The 15,767-nt window shown below is 50.8% G+C and overlaps 6 protein-coding genes across 7 annotated transcripts; 3 read left to right on the plus strand and 3 right to left on the minus strand.

Annotated features, from left to right (window-relative positions):
- Positions 1-173: 173 nt before the first annotated feature.
- On the minus strand, positions 174-1,079 carry LDX57_000152 (uncharacterized protein; the record flags this gene model as incomplete). Its single annotated transcript, XM_046081799.1, has 1 exon — positions 174-1,079. The coding sequence occupies one exon, from the start codon at positions 1,077-1,079 to the stop codon at positions 174-176; it is 906 nt and encodes a 301-aa protein (XP_045937755.1).
- Positions 1,080-1,568: 489 nt separating this feature from the next.
- On the minus strand, positions 1,569-2,726 carry LDX57_000153 (ankyrin repeat domain-containing protein; the record flags this gene model as incomplete). Its single annotated transcript, XM_046081800.1, has 1 exon — positions 1,569-2,726. The coding sequence occupies one exon, from the start codon at positions 2,724-2,726 to the stop codon at positions 1,569-1,571; it is 1,158 nt and encodes a 385-aa protein (XP_045937756.1).
- Positions 2,727-4,324: 1,598 nt separating this feature from the next.
- On the plus strand, positions 4,325-8,501 carry LDX57_000154. 2 transcript variants are annotated; one of them, XM_046081801.1, is made up of 3 exons: positions 4,325-4,449; positions 4,524-7,933; positions 7,987-8,501. In XM_046081801.1, exons 1-3 carry the CDS (start codon positions 4,382-4,384, stop codon positions 8,232-8,234), a joined length of 3,726 nt encoding a protein of 1,241 aa, XP_045937757.1. In that variant the 5' UTR covers positions 4,325-4,381; the 3' UTR covers positions 8,235-8,501. The 2 variants fall into 2 exon arrangements, with proteins under 2 accessions (XP_045937757.1, XP_045937758.1); XM_046081802.1 differs by having other exon boundaries at positions 4,524-8,501.
- Positions 8,502-9,390: 889 nt separating this feature from the next.
- On the minus strand, positions 9,391-10,173 carry LDX57_000155 (FMN-binding negative transcriptional regulator; the record flags this gene model as incomplete). Its single annotated transcript, XM_046081803.1, has 1 exon — positions 9,391-10,173. One exon carries the CDS (start codon positions 10,171-10,173, stop codon positions 9,391-9,393), a length of 783 nt encoding a protein of 260 aa, XP_045937759.1.
- A 597-nt stretch (positions 10,174-10,770) lies between these two features.
- On the plus strand, positions 10,771-11,589 carry LDX57_000156 (type 1 glutamine amidotransferase; the record flags this gene model as incomplete). Its single annotated transcript, XM_046081804.1, has 3 exons — positions 10,771-11,139; positions 11,210-11,284; positions 11,341-11,589. The coding sequence occupies 3 exons, from the start codon at positions 10,771-10,773 to the stop codon at positions 11,587-11,589; spliced, it is 693 nt and encodes a 230-aa protein (XP_045937760.1).
- Positions 11,590-13,469: 1,880 nt separating this feature from the next.
- LDX57_000157 (catalase) lies at positions 13,470-15,681 on the plus strand. Its single transcript, XM_046081805.1, has 8 exons — positions 13,470-13,814; positions 13,862-13,920; positions 13,976-14,137; positions 14,193-14,317; positions 14,364-14,453; positions 14,509-14,776; positions 14,831-15,026; positions 15,077-15,681. Exons 1-8 carry the CDS (start codon positions 13,802-13,804, stop codon positions 15,601-15,603), a joined length of 1,440 nt encoding a protein of 479 aa, XP_045937761.1. The 5' UTR covers positions 13,470-13,801; the 3' UTR covers positions 15,604-15,681.
- Positions 15,682-15,767: the final 86 nt, after the last annotated feature.

Here is a 15,767-nt window from a genome sequence, read left to right on the forward strand (position 1 = left end):
GTTGTTAAGCATCGACAGCGCCAGCACACTCAGTGTATATAGAATAGTTGTGACAATAAGTTCGAGTTCAAATGAGCCCAGAACGCCTCACTCCGAGATAAGCACAGACCCAATGTTACGGATCGTATATCTGCGGCCGTAATAAATGATGGTGTACATGCGAAAGAACATTCTCAGTTCGCATCCAATGGCCTGATAATAAGCCAGAGACCTTTCCGCAGCCCTGTCTCTTCCTCGTCGACATGAGACTTCGCGTCCCTTGAGGACTCGGCTTGCCCGACATTATTCCTCTTCTTCAACGCGGCATTGAACCGAGTCAATTTCGACTTGGTTGTCCAGGGCAAGATTTCTAGCTCGAGATCAGCGATCCACGGCTGCAGTATCTTGATGCGACGTTGTTGCAGGTCCAGGTCCTGAATAGGCTCATTGACATTATCACCGGACTCATTCAACAGCCGTTGAAGAAGAGGCGTCTGACGGCTCACTTTGCCCTGAGAGTCTAGGATGGGGATATTGGCGACATGGGCAAGCGCGTCCAGTTTCGCAATTTCGGCTTTGAGGCCTCGAGGACCAAAGATATCTTTATTGGCTTGGCGAATCGCCGAGTCTGTCCGGCTCTTCGAGACTCCCTGGCTCCCCAGGTTTGCCAGCCCGCTGACCGCCGAGCCGATCCAGTGGAGAGGAAACAGGATCGGGACAGACTGCAAGACACCGCCCGTCGCATCCAGCACTTGCAACGGAGGGCTTGTGGCGACAACTTTGTTTAGCTGGTCAAGGAAGCTGAGGAAAGATTCGCGAGGGAGGTTGTAGTCGGTAAGGATCGGGGCATAAGCACGGGTGAAAGGAGAGTCGTTGGAGGATCCGGTAGCAGGGATGGCGATCGGGTTGTTTCGCCGCGACTGTGATGCTGGGGCCGGCGTGGCACGGGTTTCGTGCGTCTCGGGCCCAGGAGCCACTGTATATGGAGGGGGCTCGAAGTTGGGATCGGAGCTGCTGGAGGGGCCGGGAACGAAGGGGTCGTCGGATTCGGCATGCCGACCGAGGTTTTCGAAAGGATTTTGAGATTTCTCGCTAGCCATGATGAATGTGTGTCGGGAACACCTTGCTCTGATATGACCAGAGTGGGTGGGGAGAACGGACTGATAAATAAACAGCCAGGAGGAGAGGAAGGAGAAGAAAGACGAGAACAAGGCTGCAACTCGGAGATCCATGGATACACTCCGCCCCACTTGCCCGGCCAGCAAATCACGAGAACTGACCGTCAGCCTTGCCGAGAGAAAGTAAAGCGAGGCTGCTCAACACGAGTCTGAAGTCTGGCATGCTCTGCCAAATTACTACCATTAGTTGAGTTGTGAACAAGAGACCTGCTGGTTATTGGTGAGCCACTTTCAAACTTCGAGTCTTTCATACTGTGTGGCTAATTTCCTGCTAAGAGATTCCTCATCACGGCGAATATATATCTGCCTCGTGCTTACCCTGGAGCCTAGCCTGTGCACCAAATCATTGCGACATCAGCCTCGAAGATACGAGGAGGAGAAAGGTAAAAATGAGCCAGTCATATGCATTGTCTAAGGCGGACGACACTGGATCTTCTTTCCAAGCAATAGTAGTTCAATCCTGTTGTCCACTCTTGCATGAGCCAAAGATAACGGCGTCTGACCTTTCATGTCTGGGGAATTAATATCGGCTCCAACGCCTACAAGATGCTCCACTACATTGAGATATCCACACCGGACAGCCAATAACAAAGACGTTTCCTGACTCTGAGTCTTGCAATCCACATCAACGCCGTGGCGGAGAACAATTTCCAAACAAGCAAGGTGGCCAGACTGCGCTGTTGCATGCATCAGCTCTTCCTTCCGGTCGAGGATGACGCCTCGGCCAAGTAAAAATTGAGCGACCTCAGCCCGGCCGTAGTGAATCGCATCGAAGAGCGCCGTTCGGCCCATATCGGTCGATAATTGACATTCAGCGCCATGGTCGAGTAAATATTGCACACAAGGTACCTGGCCCGATTTCGCAGCTGCACAGAGGGCATTTCGACCGCTCGCATCGATCATGGAAATATCGGCCCCATGGTCAAGAAGGACGTGCATTGATGCGAGATCACCTGAACCTGCAGCAAGAAGAAATGGAGTTTTGCCATTCTCCCCGGCAATGTTGACCTCGGCCCCTTGCTCGAGAAGGAAACGAATGAACTCGACTCCACCTCTCGCGGCAGCGTAGCAAAGTGCGGTCTGCTGCAGTCCATCTTTGGCATGGACATCGGCGCCCCGCTCAATGAGCATTCTCATCGACTCTATATTGCCGTGCTTAGCAGCCATCATGAGCGGAGTGAGCTTGCCTCGCCACCCGTCGTGGGGGCTCGCACCGTAGGCGAGCAGAAGTTCCACTAGATCGGTATGCTGGCGAGTAATTGCGTTGCAAAGAGCATTATGCGAAGGCCAGCCCCGGGATCGTCCTGGGAGACAGTAAGGCGGTGCGTCGATGTTTGGCGGTTTTGCGGCCAGGCATTTCTCGACCACCGTGCGGCAGCCTATGTAGGCGCCGAAAGTCAAGGCGAAAGCATAATCATGATGCACGTTATAATGATACAGATAGCTGTCCAGAACGGTGTGGAGAAGTCGATTGGCGCGACTCAAATCACTGACATCTTCTTGGTTGGGTAGAAAACGGGCTATGTGGAGCAACAACTCGTTGGGGAGGTCTAATAAAGTGACTGTCATGGTGATTTCAGGACAAGAGGAGAATCCAAGAAGGACAGATAGTAGAACGTCAGCTACCAAGTAAGCCGTAGCTTTTATTGCTGGCGGCTGAGGTCACACGTTGAAGTACAGGGATTACGCGCATTAGGGCCCAATAGACCACTCACACTAGCTTGAACCGGAAAAAGGAGACAAAATTGCCAAAGGAGTGACAGGGTGTGGTTGTTAGTTCTAGCTGAATGGTGGCTGGAGGAGTGTAGCAATAACATCTTCAATTGAATGTTAGAAGTAAAGGAGCAGCGAATGGTGAAATCCCAATGAGTGCCTGAAATCGAAGGGGAGGCGCAGTTGCGGCCTGAGCCCTCAGGCATCAGCAACTATCTACGAGCAGCCAGACCGATGAGCGATATATGTAATCGTTTGACACCCGCTTGGATAAGTGCGAGTCAAGACTCTAAAGTGTGGATCAAGCGGGGACACTGGAGTAGAATGCGCTCAGTATTGGTTTCTGGATTGTCTGGATTGTTGTATGAACTGGAGCGAAGTTTACGCTACTTGGACAGACCTTAAGGCCCCTATACAGTGTATGCATAGAGCAACACTAAGTGCGATATGGGAGACCATATGGAGAATAAGCATCAATAAAGCCAACGTTCTATCATTCCACTTGTGGATATATCAAATCCCCCTGGAAATGGAACGTACTGTGCACGGCGGGGGGCAAAGCTGGCCAAGAGCACGTGTGTCTGGATCTCCAGGTGTCGGAGATTCGTGTCTGAGCTTCTCCAGGCAGATGGATTGATTTGAATCTCTTTCCTAATCCATATAAATTACGTCGTGGCTTTGAGAATGTCCACTGCAAGACGCTGACGGGAGAGTCGGCATTCAATCGGAATTAGCGAGATACGCCAAGAGAGGTTTGCAATCTCCTGCCAATTTTCATGTTTGTGGAGGCAAAGGGAGACAGAAGTAAGAAGAACTCCGTAGTAAGATGGAAGTATCATGATGCGTTTGTCATGCCTTATCCTACTGGGTTTCGGAGGTGACGTCATGCCGGCTGCGGATTGAAATGTGACCATGGAAAATGCATCCACCGGCGTCACATTGGTTCGGCTTTCATGGTCGCAATGGCGTCAATGCTCAGGGGAATCCTTCCATCAATGCAGATTATGTTCTCGCAGCGAAAGACGCCGTGTAGGAGTGTCTACCTAGTTAGTTCTCCGCTGAAACCACTTACTGTGTACAAGGCAGAAGATAGCAGAACGGAAGCAGCAGCAGAGAATCGACGGTCGCCCACAGTTTGGATTTCTTTTGACTTCTGCAAAGCATCGGACGCTTCTGCTGGATGTCATCGAAACTCTACCTGCCACATCTCTCCGTCACTTTCGGCAGTGCCCCTGGCGTGCTCTCACCGGGCCAGGCCCAAATATGCAGCGGACCAAAAGAAAGGCCACGCCAATGATTCACGATGATATCATGGCCCACCCACGGCGACATCAGTGGCGGTAAAGCTTCCGATCGCCAAATGTTTGGAACCGGCCAATGAGCCCTACCTACTTTACCCGATCGAACTAAGTCTACCGAGTAGTAGATATCGGTTATCTGCATCTTTTGTACGAGTGATCCCCGGCCCTTCTTGCACTGCGTCTCGCAATGCTTCATCTTTGTCCACTACAATGGCGGCCCTCACCGAAAGTAATGGCCAGTCGAATTATCGTCTGGCTCAAGAGCGAGAATTCTACAAGTACGTCTGGATGGTTGAGGCTGGTAAGGCTCTTTCATTTGGTGACCACCCGACTGACATCCTGTTCACTGAAGATTCCTTCCCCACGATCATACGGCCTCCCATTTTGCTCCCTTTGACCATGAAAGTCGGAAGTCCTTCGTCGCGCAGCCCTCGCGAGACACGGCGTTAACCTCCTTTGCCCAGCTAGGCGCGATCCGCCTTAGGGCGAGACGGGCGTTGGTTTCGCTGTTCGATCGCACCTACCAGTATGTCCTGACCGAGGCCACGCCCACCCTGAGTCTCGTGGGTGGCCATGTCCGCGACGAGCAGGATCTTCTGCGAGTGGGAACGTGCATCTTTCCGAGAGAGAGGGGGCTATGCACGCTGGTATCCACACTCCCCTCCCCGAATTATGCCGACGATCCGGCGGTTGTTGATGGTAGCGCTGTCGTGGTGTCTGACGTGACGAAAGAAGAGCGATTTCAGTGCACTCGGCTCTTGAGCTTGCTTTCCGACGTGCGTTTCTATGCCGCCGTGCCAATCGTTAGCCCGCGCGGCCTTACCATTGGCGCCTACAGCGTGTGGGATTCTGAGCCGCGGCCAGATGGTCTCGACACATATTCACTGCAATTCTTGAAGGACGTGTCGGCTACTGTGATGGAGCATCTAGCCAACCAACACTCCCGCTATACAAGCCAACAAGCTGAACGGATGATCACTGGATTGGGCAGTTTTGTTGAAGGACGAGCCACTCTGCGCCATTCTTGGCGAGAGGCCAACGCACAATATGCGGCCTCGGAGCAGTCCGGCGAAACGACCGAGGGACAGCTGAATATCCACCAGCAGGATCTGGAAGAGGCAGGCAAAGGCACTAAACAAGAAGCCGAAATGACAGAGACTCGAAATGCAGGCCAGTCCATCCGGAGCGTCTTTGCCGGCGAAGAAAGCCCGCAGGACGTGCTGTCGACCGGCATTCAGCGTGTCTTCTCTCGCGCTGCTAATCTCATCCGAGAATCCATCGGCGCCGAAGGTGTTGTGTTTCTTGATGCCAACAGCGAACAATTCGGCAGCTTGGTTGGAAACAAGACAAGCCGCAAAGTGACGGGTTCTGGCAACAACGATTCGCCCGAGAGCAGCGACGAGAGCAGCGACTCAGGTTCGTCAACTCGCCGATCCTCTGGCAGCGAAGGGGAACGGGCTAGAAGCATGCCGGTTTGTGTCTCTCTGGGATTCTCTACGTCCCGCGCATCTAGTATCAACGATGACACAATGGCTGGGAACCAAGTCGTCGTTAAGGAAGCACTCCTCACCTCTCTGCTCCGCCGCTATCCTCGGGGCAAGATATTCAATTATAACGCCAATAGATCGGTCTCCGATGACAGTGACGACACTTCCCACAGTGTGCCTGGATCCGACATACTGGAACCGAACGTACAGAATGAGAATGAAAGGCGACGGTCAGGCAGCAAAAAGCACCGCAAGTCGAATTTCCGCCAGGATGCAGGAAACCTTATCCAAATATTCCCAGATGCTAGGAACATCATCATAATGCCGATGTGGGATACAGACAAGCGGAGATGCTTCGCCGGAGTGTTGGTGTGGACGAATAACCCAGAGCGCGTCTTTACCATCGAAAACGAGCTGGCCTACCTCTCTGCCTTTTCAAACAGTATTATGGCGGAGGTCAAGCGTCTGGATGTGGAGATGTCCGAAAAGGCGAAGACGAACCTGGTCAGCAGTATCACTCACGAGCTGCGCAATCCGCTGCATGGTATTTTGGGCACAGCAGACATTCTAAGCGACACGGCGATGAATGCTCTACAGCATGGCATGGTACATACGATCGAGTCTTGTGGTCGGACTCTGCTCGATACGATCAACAACCTACTTGATCTCACCTTTATTGATAAGTATCAGAAAAGACATTCTCCTCGACACCAGGCAAAGCAGGGTCAGTTGCCTTCGGGCGAGTCCCAAGAAGAATCCGGCGTAAAAAGCAGCCGGAGCCAAAAGGCGCCCTCGTATACGCACGTGAAGCTGGATCAGGTGCTCGAGGAAGTTACCGAGTGCGTCTTTGCAGGATACAGCTTCTACCATCACCCACAAGCACCACCTCCAGCCTTGGCTGATTCCTCTTCCCGTGCGACCGGCGAGAGAAACCAGGTCACTATCATCTTTGACATTCAGCCAGATGTAGAATGGGGATTCTACACGCACGCCGGAGCCTGGCGTCGTATCCTGATGAATGTCTTCGGAAACGCCCTGAAATATACACCATCGGGGTTTATCTACCTTCAGCTGAAATGCGAGCGTAGCGCCAAGCGCAGAAAGCATTCGGAGTCGTCGGATGGAACTGGCGAAGACTATAACGTCACCCTGACTGTCAAGGACACTGGTAAGGGTATCGGCCCCGAGTATCTGCAGCGTGACCTCTTCACGCCGTTCACGCAGGAAAACCCATTGGCCTCCGGCAGCGGCTTGGGATTGAGTATTGTGCGTCAAGCGGTAGGGGCGCTCGATGGCTCAATCGAGATCAATTCGACGAAGGGAGTTGGCACTGAGCTTACGATTCGGACACCGCTCACCCACTATGCTTCGGCTACATCTGACAGTGCCTCGGATGCTGTGTTTGTCTCCTTGCGAAAGTCCACCGAGGGAAAGTCCATTGGCCTGTTGGGCTTTGGTTCCTCCTTGGAATCCAACCGAGACACGACCCTCTATGCTTCTCTGGCGCGGGTCTGTGAGGAGTGGTTTGGCCTAGAAGTGATCTCAGTATCACCATCAAAGGGCGAAAAACGTGCCTTCAATTTCTACCTAGCTGTACAGACTGAACTCGATAGCGAGGATCTTGAAGGCCGGAATTTGTTCAGCTTGGCGCCTCAACTGAGTAGCGAGGGTGACGAGACCCCCATCGTCGTTGTCATCTGTCAATCCCCTGAGGAGGCGCACAGCATGTTTGTCGCCGCCAAGAACCGGGGCGTTTCTCCCATCTTCGAGTTTGTCAGTCAGCCCTGCGGGCCGCGGAAGTTGGCTCGTGCCTTGGAACTGTGCATCAAACGTCGACGGGACGAGGCAGACGGACGACGTGCCTCTGACGAGCCTACACGTTGGGTGGAACTTCCCGAGTCGTCTCATTTACCCGTGGACGTCGGACCTAGTGACCCTCCGGACGAGCGCATGAAGGTTAGCAAACGCCCGACCGCCGACACGATGGGGAGCCCCGACGGTGTAAATCGTCGGCAGCCATCAACGGAAGGGGCTTGGGAGGCCAACTTGCCCCATGGGTCGGGTCCACCATCGCCGTCCACAGAGGGAGCTTCCGAAGGGCCTTCTCAGCCTGCGCCAAAATCCGTTCTTTTGGTTGACGATAATGATCTCAATCTTCAATTACTGTGCGCTTACACCAAGAAGGATGGTCGGGACTATATGACCGGTACGAATGGTGTGGAAGCGGTGGAAACCTACAAGGCTCATCCTGGTCGATTCCGTGTCGTGGTAATAGGTAAGCATCCTCAGTCCCTCCAGTCCTTCAGTCCCATTGACCTCATCCCTTAGACATCTCCATGCCAGTCATGGACGGATTTGAGGCTGCCCGGCAAATCCGGCGAGCCGAAAAGGAGCACCGATCTAAGCTCAGCGAGTCCGATCGCGAGAGGATTCCCTACACGATTATCGCAGCCCTGACGGGACTAGACAGCCCAGATGCACAGAAAGAAGCATATGGCTCGGGCATTGACACGTTCCTCATCAAGCCGATTAAGCGACCGGATTTGAATGATGTTTTGAAGAAAATAGACGAGTGAAATCGTTCGAAATCCCCTCGTCAGCTGCAAGGAGTTTATGGAAGTTTTTGTTTTTAGACTTGCCGACCTTTATTGATACCCGGAATATACACGCTTGCGGGACGGGATTTAGATAGCCTGGCGCAATGTTTTTGGGAGGTTGAGCGATTTTTGAATGTTTGAATGATAATATGAAATACATGTTTCAGACCGATGTTTCGGATTATAAAGCTTTGCACATGATCAGAGTCGTATAGTCCCTATTTTGCTGATTTATGTGATAGCAGATGAATTTAGTCTTGATACTATCCTGACTTGGATTCATGTCTTGTATCTAAGCTTGTGAGAACTTGGTTATACTATTCCGGGTCAATCGGAAGAAGAGGTATATTCTCTGGCCTGCATGGTAAAATATCGTGATTCCACCCCTAACAGCATAATCAAAATCTAAAAACCTAGACCGATACACTTTCGAAAGAGACAGTCGAGATTACGATATTTTCCATGAAAGAAAAGTCTTGTAATCGACTAAATATTGTAGACAGTGATCCTGGGCGCTCCATCATACAAGCGAACTAAAATAGGCGAGAGCCCACCATACAGCACATCGAAGTTGCGTCCATGACGCAAGGAGCGAATTTATGGCTACGCCTCTGACGCGCTCGTGCCACTTGAGACTCACCAGCCCTTAAAAATGACAATAGAAGCCTTGGATGTTGCCCATGGCCTTGTCAGAATGCGCAAGTAGAATGAGCACAACCAGGGTAATGGTTGAGTGTTGACAGTAATCAACAACCTTCGTAATATGTGGTGTAGAAGATATCAAGCTCCGTCATTTGCAGTCATCAGATAATGTTATGACTTCTACCGAGGGGACATCCTGTATAGATCGGCTGGTCAACCTGGGGATTCTGAATCATCAACTGGTCGGTTGAACATATTCGCACTCCTTCGCCAACTCGCGCAGGTTCCGCATATCGGCTTCTGCTCGTCACATTTGGTTCTTTGAGTGCAACAACTTTTGCAGCTACCGCGAGAACATATGATGTTTGTCTTTTTTGGTCTAGACGGCGCAGGCTTGTATTGTCTCTCGGGCAGCCAAGGATCCAAGGATAAGACAAGGAGGCTGTCAGAACAGATCACATTGATTGTTGAAAATTTTATATAGGATGCATTACTATTTAGAAGCAGCCTGGAGCGCCTTCTTCTTATCAATCAACTCGCCTCGCTCCTGGACTAAAGCCGAGATCGCCTGCCCCGTTTCCCCTCCCATGTTTGCAAACCCCCTGGCCACACCGTTCCGGTCACCGCGCCCCATCTCCTGACTCATCTTGAACTTGCCTTCGATCTTCGTGACTTCAATCCGAATGCCTACAACATTCCGCTGCATCAACTCAATATACCGTTCGGGAGCATCTCCAACCTTCCACGGCTGCGGTCGATCCCCTCCGGTGAACCCCATGATCCGTCGTTCGCATTGTTCCGACAGATCATGCATTTGCTTCGCCAGGAAGGCACCCGCCTCCGGGGTCCTGGAATCGTAGAAGAGCGAGAGCTTTCCGTAGGTCTGCACGGCGGAGTAGTTCCAGGTGGGTACGACTTTGGCGGTGTTGGGCTTCGTCTCGGTGTAAAATTTAGGCGTCACGTAGTGGTCATGGCGGCCGTTGAATACCACCAGGACGTCACGTTCGAGAGGGAGGATATTCGGTGGCGCGCTGTCGGCAAGCTCAAGTAGGGCTTTGGCTTGGGGGTTTTGCTTTGCGATGTGGGCGCGTAGTTGGGGGTTGGGTTGATTCTCTTCGGCGTTGGGGAGGTCAAGAACGAATGGAACGTGGGTGCATTGGAGAAAGTCGTGGGTGGAGGAGTCAATAGCCGTGATGAGCATACCAAGGGGATTCTCCTTGATGAATTGAAGGAGAACGTCCTCGTCGGATTCTGTGTGTGCGCTGGAGAAGAACATTTTCAATGGATGTTGAAGAAGTCTATGGAGTGCTCGACATTTGAGGGCGAGGCAATGAGAGGGGGGGGGCGGCTGATGAATATATAGTTAGCACTTCGATTCGCCATGAGGTGTCTACGGTCTAAAATTCCTCGAATTATCAGTCCGATATTAATTCGAAATGTACTGTTTACGTGTATGATTTGGGCAAGAATTCAACATGGAGTATTTCAATCGGGATTGAGCCGAAGCCATGCCCCGGATTTCAGTCGATCGCTCTCGCTCACCCGATTGGGTTTAGACCCAGATGGATATGATCTTATTTTCCATCAAAATGCATGATGCACGTCTCTTGCAATGGAGATCTTACCATAACTGGTGTACGGGTGCGATGCTCCATCAGGCCCTTTCTTTGCTTTTTGTTTCTTTCTTTGTCTAAACAGGAACAAAATTTTTCCGGTCTCGGCGTAGAACTACTAAATGAATCACCCCCAGTAAATTACTATATAGGAAATAAAAATCCAACCATTCTTGCTGTTGCAGACGAGACAGAAAGTCCAATAACAACTTGTTATCGCCCATTCACAAGCAGCAGGATCGTTCAGCACGCGAAGCATAATGGCCAACCCAGCGCCCTTACGCATCGCTGTTCTGATCAACACACCCCCTGGCAATGAGTTTTGGAATGATGTGCGCGGATCCTATCGGGATGCCTTTGGTATTATTGCTCCCAGCTCCCAGGTAGATATGTACGATCCCGTGCTCGAATGCCACTTTCCCAACCCTCGAGAATATGACTTGATCGTCTTGAGCGGAGGCAAAGCCGATGCCTCGTCCTCAGAGTCCTGGGTTCTACGCGTGTTGAAATTTCTCCAGAAAACAGCGCGTAAATCACCCAAAACCAAGATCCTGGGTATCTGCTGGGGCCACCAAGCTATATTGAGGGCCTTTGGCGGGGAAATTCGGCCGGTGCCTACGGGACCTATTGTACTTACCACAATCCACCTTGCTTATGTGACAGAGAATAGCCTGGGAGCTAACCCGCGATTCATTATAGGCTGGCATTGAGGACGTGAAGTTGACAGATGCTGGCAAGAAATTCTTCTCTACTCGAGCAGGTGTTACGACCTACGTGCGTTTCTTGATGGCTGCCCTTTGGCTGTTTTTTGTACCGATGATACTCCCCAGAGGTTACCGGAGTTTCATGTACGAGAGGTGGCACGACCTGGAGTAGGCTTTGTGCACCTGGCGGAGAGTCATGAGATCTTTGTTGATCAAGAGAATACTGTTTTGTCGTTCCAGGCACATCCAGAGGTCCAGGCTGAACTTGCGAAGAAGATGCTGTTGGAGGAGGATGACGTGTACAATGGGAATCTCTTCGAGAAGAAGATCAGTTGGAGAAGCTCAATCAGCCAACAGATGGTTTCGAGGTGCTGAACCGGGTGATCGAATGGATGGGAGAGTTAGCCTTGCACCCAATAGAGATGTTAGATACTGTCAACCAGAATGACCGCTATTTTGGAGTTAGAAAGCTTCAGTTTTAGGCGTCGTCCATCCCTTTGAATCTTTACTGTTAGAGAGGTTTACACCTATCCTTGTCTAAGAGGGACGGTGATTCATGGCTGCTCTACAGTGTGAAGCGCCGCTGCGAACACACCGTGCTTTCTCCAGTAGGTACAGCAATGTGAAATGGTACAGCCCCCATCGACACCCCCCATCCCCCAAAATGGTAAAGAGGAAAGGCCAAATACTCCATTTCAAAAGCATCGACGATCAGAACTCGATCAGCAGCGAGTGCGAGGCCGGCCCGCAGTCAGTTGGTCCCGAGCGGCAGAAGACGAGGCATCAACCCGGGCCACAGCATCAGGCTAACAGACAAAACACCAGCAGAGGCTCAATATCAAAAATACGGAAGGCCCCTGAAATTTGCGAGTTTGGGCGAATGACAAGATCTATCATGTTGCCACATGATGGAATGGTGGGGAAATCGATGTAGATTGGCCTCGCCTCTTGCGTGCTGCCAGGAAACTCGCTACAAATCTATTCCGCAGACGTGAATAACCGGACCTATCGCCGATTGAAATATTTCCATGATAAGATGGCGTGCATGTTATGTTTAAGAGCCATGCTTTGGATTGTACAAACTTGCACCGTGTCGGGTTAAATATTGCACCGTTTCTCTGATCCCGTGCAGCCTCCTTACTCGAATGCCGATGCCCAACCTGGTGTGTAATGTGCAGAAGAAGTCGCCGATTGCAACAATATTCTGTGTAGGGACCGTGTTCGTCATGCGAAGCCCCAGACTGCGAACAGTTACAGACGACTTACCCGCGGCGGCTCACATATTTACGCACTTGTATATACTTATGGCCGACTTTCACCCCTGTGCGAGCTTTCCTGATTATAATCCTGCGCGTACCGTATTTTTCCTGGAATATTATCGCAGCTAACGTTCTAAAACCTTTTCTATCTGATCTCTCACACTCTTTACGGGGTTCGGTTTTGACTACCGTTAAGACCCATCGAAATAGATGGACAGAGAGACGACGTAACAATTGGATGATGCCGAGCATAATTAGTAGTAACGATCAGGATTATGAGTGCCACAGAATAGAACGCTTGACGTCCAGTAAATTGCTGGGATATTATTTCTGTGCGGCCCGCTAACTAACACGATCGGCCGGTTCCAGAAGATGTCATACTCGATGACCTCACTACCGCATCACATTCTCTTTCCTTTTCTGCCCTGCGTGCAGGATAAATTAGGGGATAGTCATGGGGAATTTATCATCTCCCGTGCAAATCCCCCGGACCCGATTGGTTTGAGGCCAACAAATGGATCGCTCCAGATGTGGAGGACTCCACACACAGTATCTAAGGTAGACTGACCTTGTCCAATAATTTGTGGCCGAATTAACAAATGCCATCATGACATCGGCCACCATTAATCGTTCCTTGGGTTACTAGTGTATTTGTATTGGAAGTCGGGTTCAAAACAAGGATGACTTGGCGAATCGATGCATGAGGGCGTGGTTGTCTCATCGATAGAGCGATTGAAGGTTGCTAAATGCCTCATTGTCATTTATCAGATCGCAGATCCTGAACATACAGCGTGAGATAAATATGACGCCCGTGCTCCAGATCAAGTTCCATGGGATCTATATCCCTCAACCATTACATTGTGATGTAACTCGTCAAACGTCATCCCTTATGATGTCCCTTTGGCAGAGACTCCACGTTTGCAATATTCTATAAGAGCACGCCGTTGAAGAACTACGGCACGCATTTATCCGATGAGACCAAATATTATATTGTCAGAACAAGGGATCAATATATTGCAATCATGTCTGCCCATCCGTTGCAGGTTCTAGAGGGAGCAATTGGGTCTGTGGGTATAGACCCTCGCGCCAAACAGCTCACCTCCCTGTTCCAAAGAGCAAATGACGGCCCTGCATAGACGGCCGCCAAATTGACTGGGGTGAAGGAGTACGGAAAGAGAAGTGATGACGGTCCCTACTTTACGAGCAACGAGGGAATCCCTTTCCCAGACCCCGCTCATAGCAAAACTGCGGGCGGAGTACCGGTGGTGTCAGATATTCATCTTTTCCAGAAGCAACAGCACTTCAACAGGTCCAAGAATCTGGAAAGAATGGTCCATCCATGTAAGTCTTCGGATACCTCTAATATGCTCTAAGCTCATTGTTCGAAGGCGGCAGTGGCGCATTTGGATATTTCGAAACGACCAAGGATGTCTCTACCTTGACGAAGGTTAGTGAGCCTGGTCTGGTTTGGGGTTCTAGAAACTTTTGCTTACAACGTCAAGGCCGACTTCCTCAAGTCTACCGGCATTAAAACCCCCGTGTTTGTGAGATTCTCGACCGTGACCCTAGGGCGGGAGTTCCCGGACTTAGCCCGCAACCCGCGCGGCTTTGCAATCAAGTTCTATACAGGCGAGGGCAATTACGATATTGTCGGCTTGAACTTCGTAAGCAATACTTTCATTGCTTCTATCTGGCTCGTGTAGTACTGATGAAAGGAAGCCTGTTTTCTTCTGTCGTGACCCTATCCAGGGCCCAGACGTGATCCGGTCTCAGCACAGAAACCCACAAAACTTTCTGCTTGATCACAATTCGCTTTTCGATTTGCTTGCAAACACACCTGAAGGGTCAGTAACCCCCCCTAACAATTTGACGATAGCTGACCTTGTCTAGTAATCATGCCGGCATGATGTTTTTCAGTGACCATGGCACTCCTCAGGGCTGGCGAGCGAATCATGGATACGGATGCCATACTTTCAAATGGTGATTCCCCGGTTACCCTACCAAAGTATATTCTTCCGGCTAACTGGATCAACAGGGTCAATTCAGAGGGAAAATTTGTGTACATCAAATATCATTTCCTCGCCGATGGAGGTCAGAAGCAGTTTACTGCGGACGAGGCAACCCGTCTTAGCGGTGAGGATCCCGACTACTCGAAGCGAGATTTGTGGCAAGCCATCGAGAAGGGAGAAAAGGTATCATGGACAGCGTACGTCCAGATAATGAACCCGGAGGACGCTGATCCAGACACCCTGGGATTCGACCCATTTGATGTAACAAAAGTCTGGCCAAAATCTCAGTTTCCCGTAAGTCCTATGCGTAATACTATGTCCCCCAATAATTATGCTGACCCCACTTAGTTGCAAGAATTCGGGAAGCTGGTCTTGAACCGCAACCCAGAAGACTTTCATAGGGATGTTGAACAAGCCGCCTTCTCTCCTGGAAGCATGGTCCCCGGTATTGAGGATAGCCCAGATCCTCTGCTTCAATTCCGGACCTTCTTTTACCGCGATGCCCAGCTCCACCGGGTTGGAGTGAACTGGCACCAAGTTCCGGGTAAGTGACTTGTTCGCCTAGCGTATTGAATCATAACTAACTGCTTTCAGTGAACTGTCCTTTCATGGCTTCGTCATATTCATCCTTGAACTTCGATGGGCAAATGAGAGTTGACGCAAACCACGGCAAGAATCCTCAGTACGCGCCAAACAGCTTTGTCGACAAGTTCCGCCCCGATGCGGCAGAGGCTCCCTACCAGCTTGCAGATAATACTGTTAGCCGCAAGTCTCACTTCTGGCACGAGGGCAGTCCGACAGAGTATGAGCAGCCTCGGCACCTATATAACGATGTTATGAACGATGAAGCTCGGGACCATCTCCACAAAAACACCGCCAGCCTTCTGGCAAAGGTGGAGTACCCCGAAATCCAAATCAAATATCTTGTCCAGGCATACAGGGTTACGGCCAAATATGCCAAAGGTATCTATGATTTGTTGCCCCAGAAGCGGTTCAGCTTTGACGAAGTTGAGGATCGTTCTCTCGGCGCTGAGAAGATGGGCAAAAACCCAATGTTCTGTCCACATGCCAAGACAGACAAGCTTCTAGGGAAATGCCCAGCTGTGAGTGTATACAATTGAGTTGCGGTTTTCTCAAAAGAGAAATTAGCTGGTTATTCTTCTTGATGTGAATGTAATTGAAGTTTCTTCGAGTAACTCCGAGTAATGCCTTGGTCCCGGATGATCCCTAAGTTGACTCGTACCGTAACTTGGGGACGAGGAGCCTTGCATACCTTCAACTAGCT

The sequence above is a fragment of the Aspergillus melleus genome (genome assembly GCF_016097325.1).
Source record: "Aspergillus melleus strain CBS 546.65 chromosome Unknown contig1, whole genome shotgun sequence".
In the NCBI taxonomy this organism is placed as follows: Eukaryota; Fungi; Ascomycota; class Eurotiomycetes; order Eurotiales; family Aspergillaceae; genus Aspergillus; species Aspergillus melleus.

Coding starts and splice junctions, on each gene's coding strand:
- LDX57_000154 (XM_046081801.1), top strand. CDS start 4,382: ATGGCGGCCCTCACCGAAAGTAATGGCCAGTCGAATTATCGTCTGGCT. Junction 4,450..4,523: donor CAAGAGCGAGAATTCTACAA/GTACGTCTGGAT, acceptor TGTTCACTGAAG/ATTCCTTCCCCACGATCATA. Junction 7,934..7,986: donor ATTCCGTGTCGTGGTAATAG/GTAAGCATCCTC, acceptor CTCATCCCTTAG/ACATCTCCATGCCAGTCATG.
- LDX57_000157 (XM_046081805.1), top strand. Junction 14,138..14,192: donor ATATTGTCGGCTTGAACTTC/GTAAGCAATACT, acceptor GATGAAAGGAAG/CCTGTTTTCTTCTGTCGTGA. Junction 14,454..14,508: donor GGATGCCATACTTTCAAATG/GTGATTCCCCGG, acceptor CTGGATCAACAG/GGTCAATTCAGAGGGAAAAT.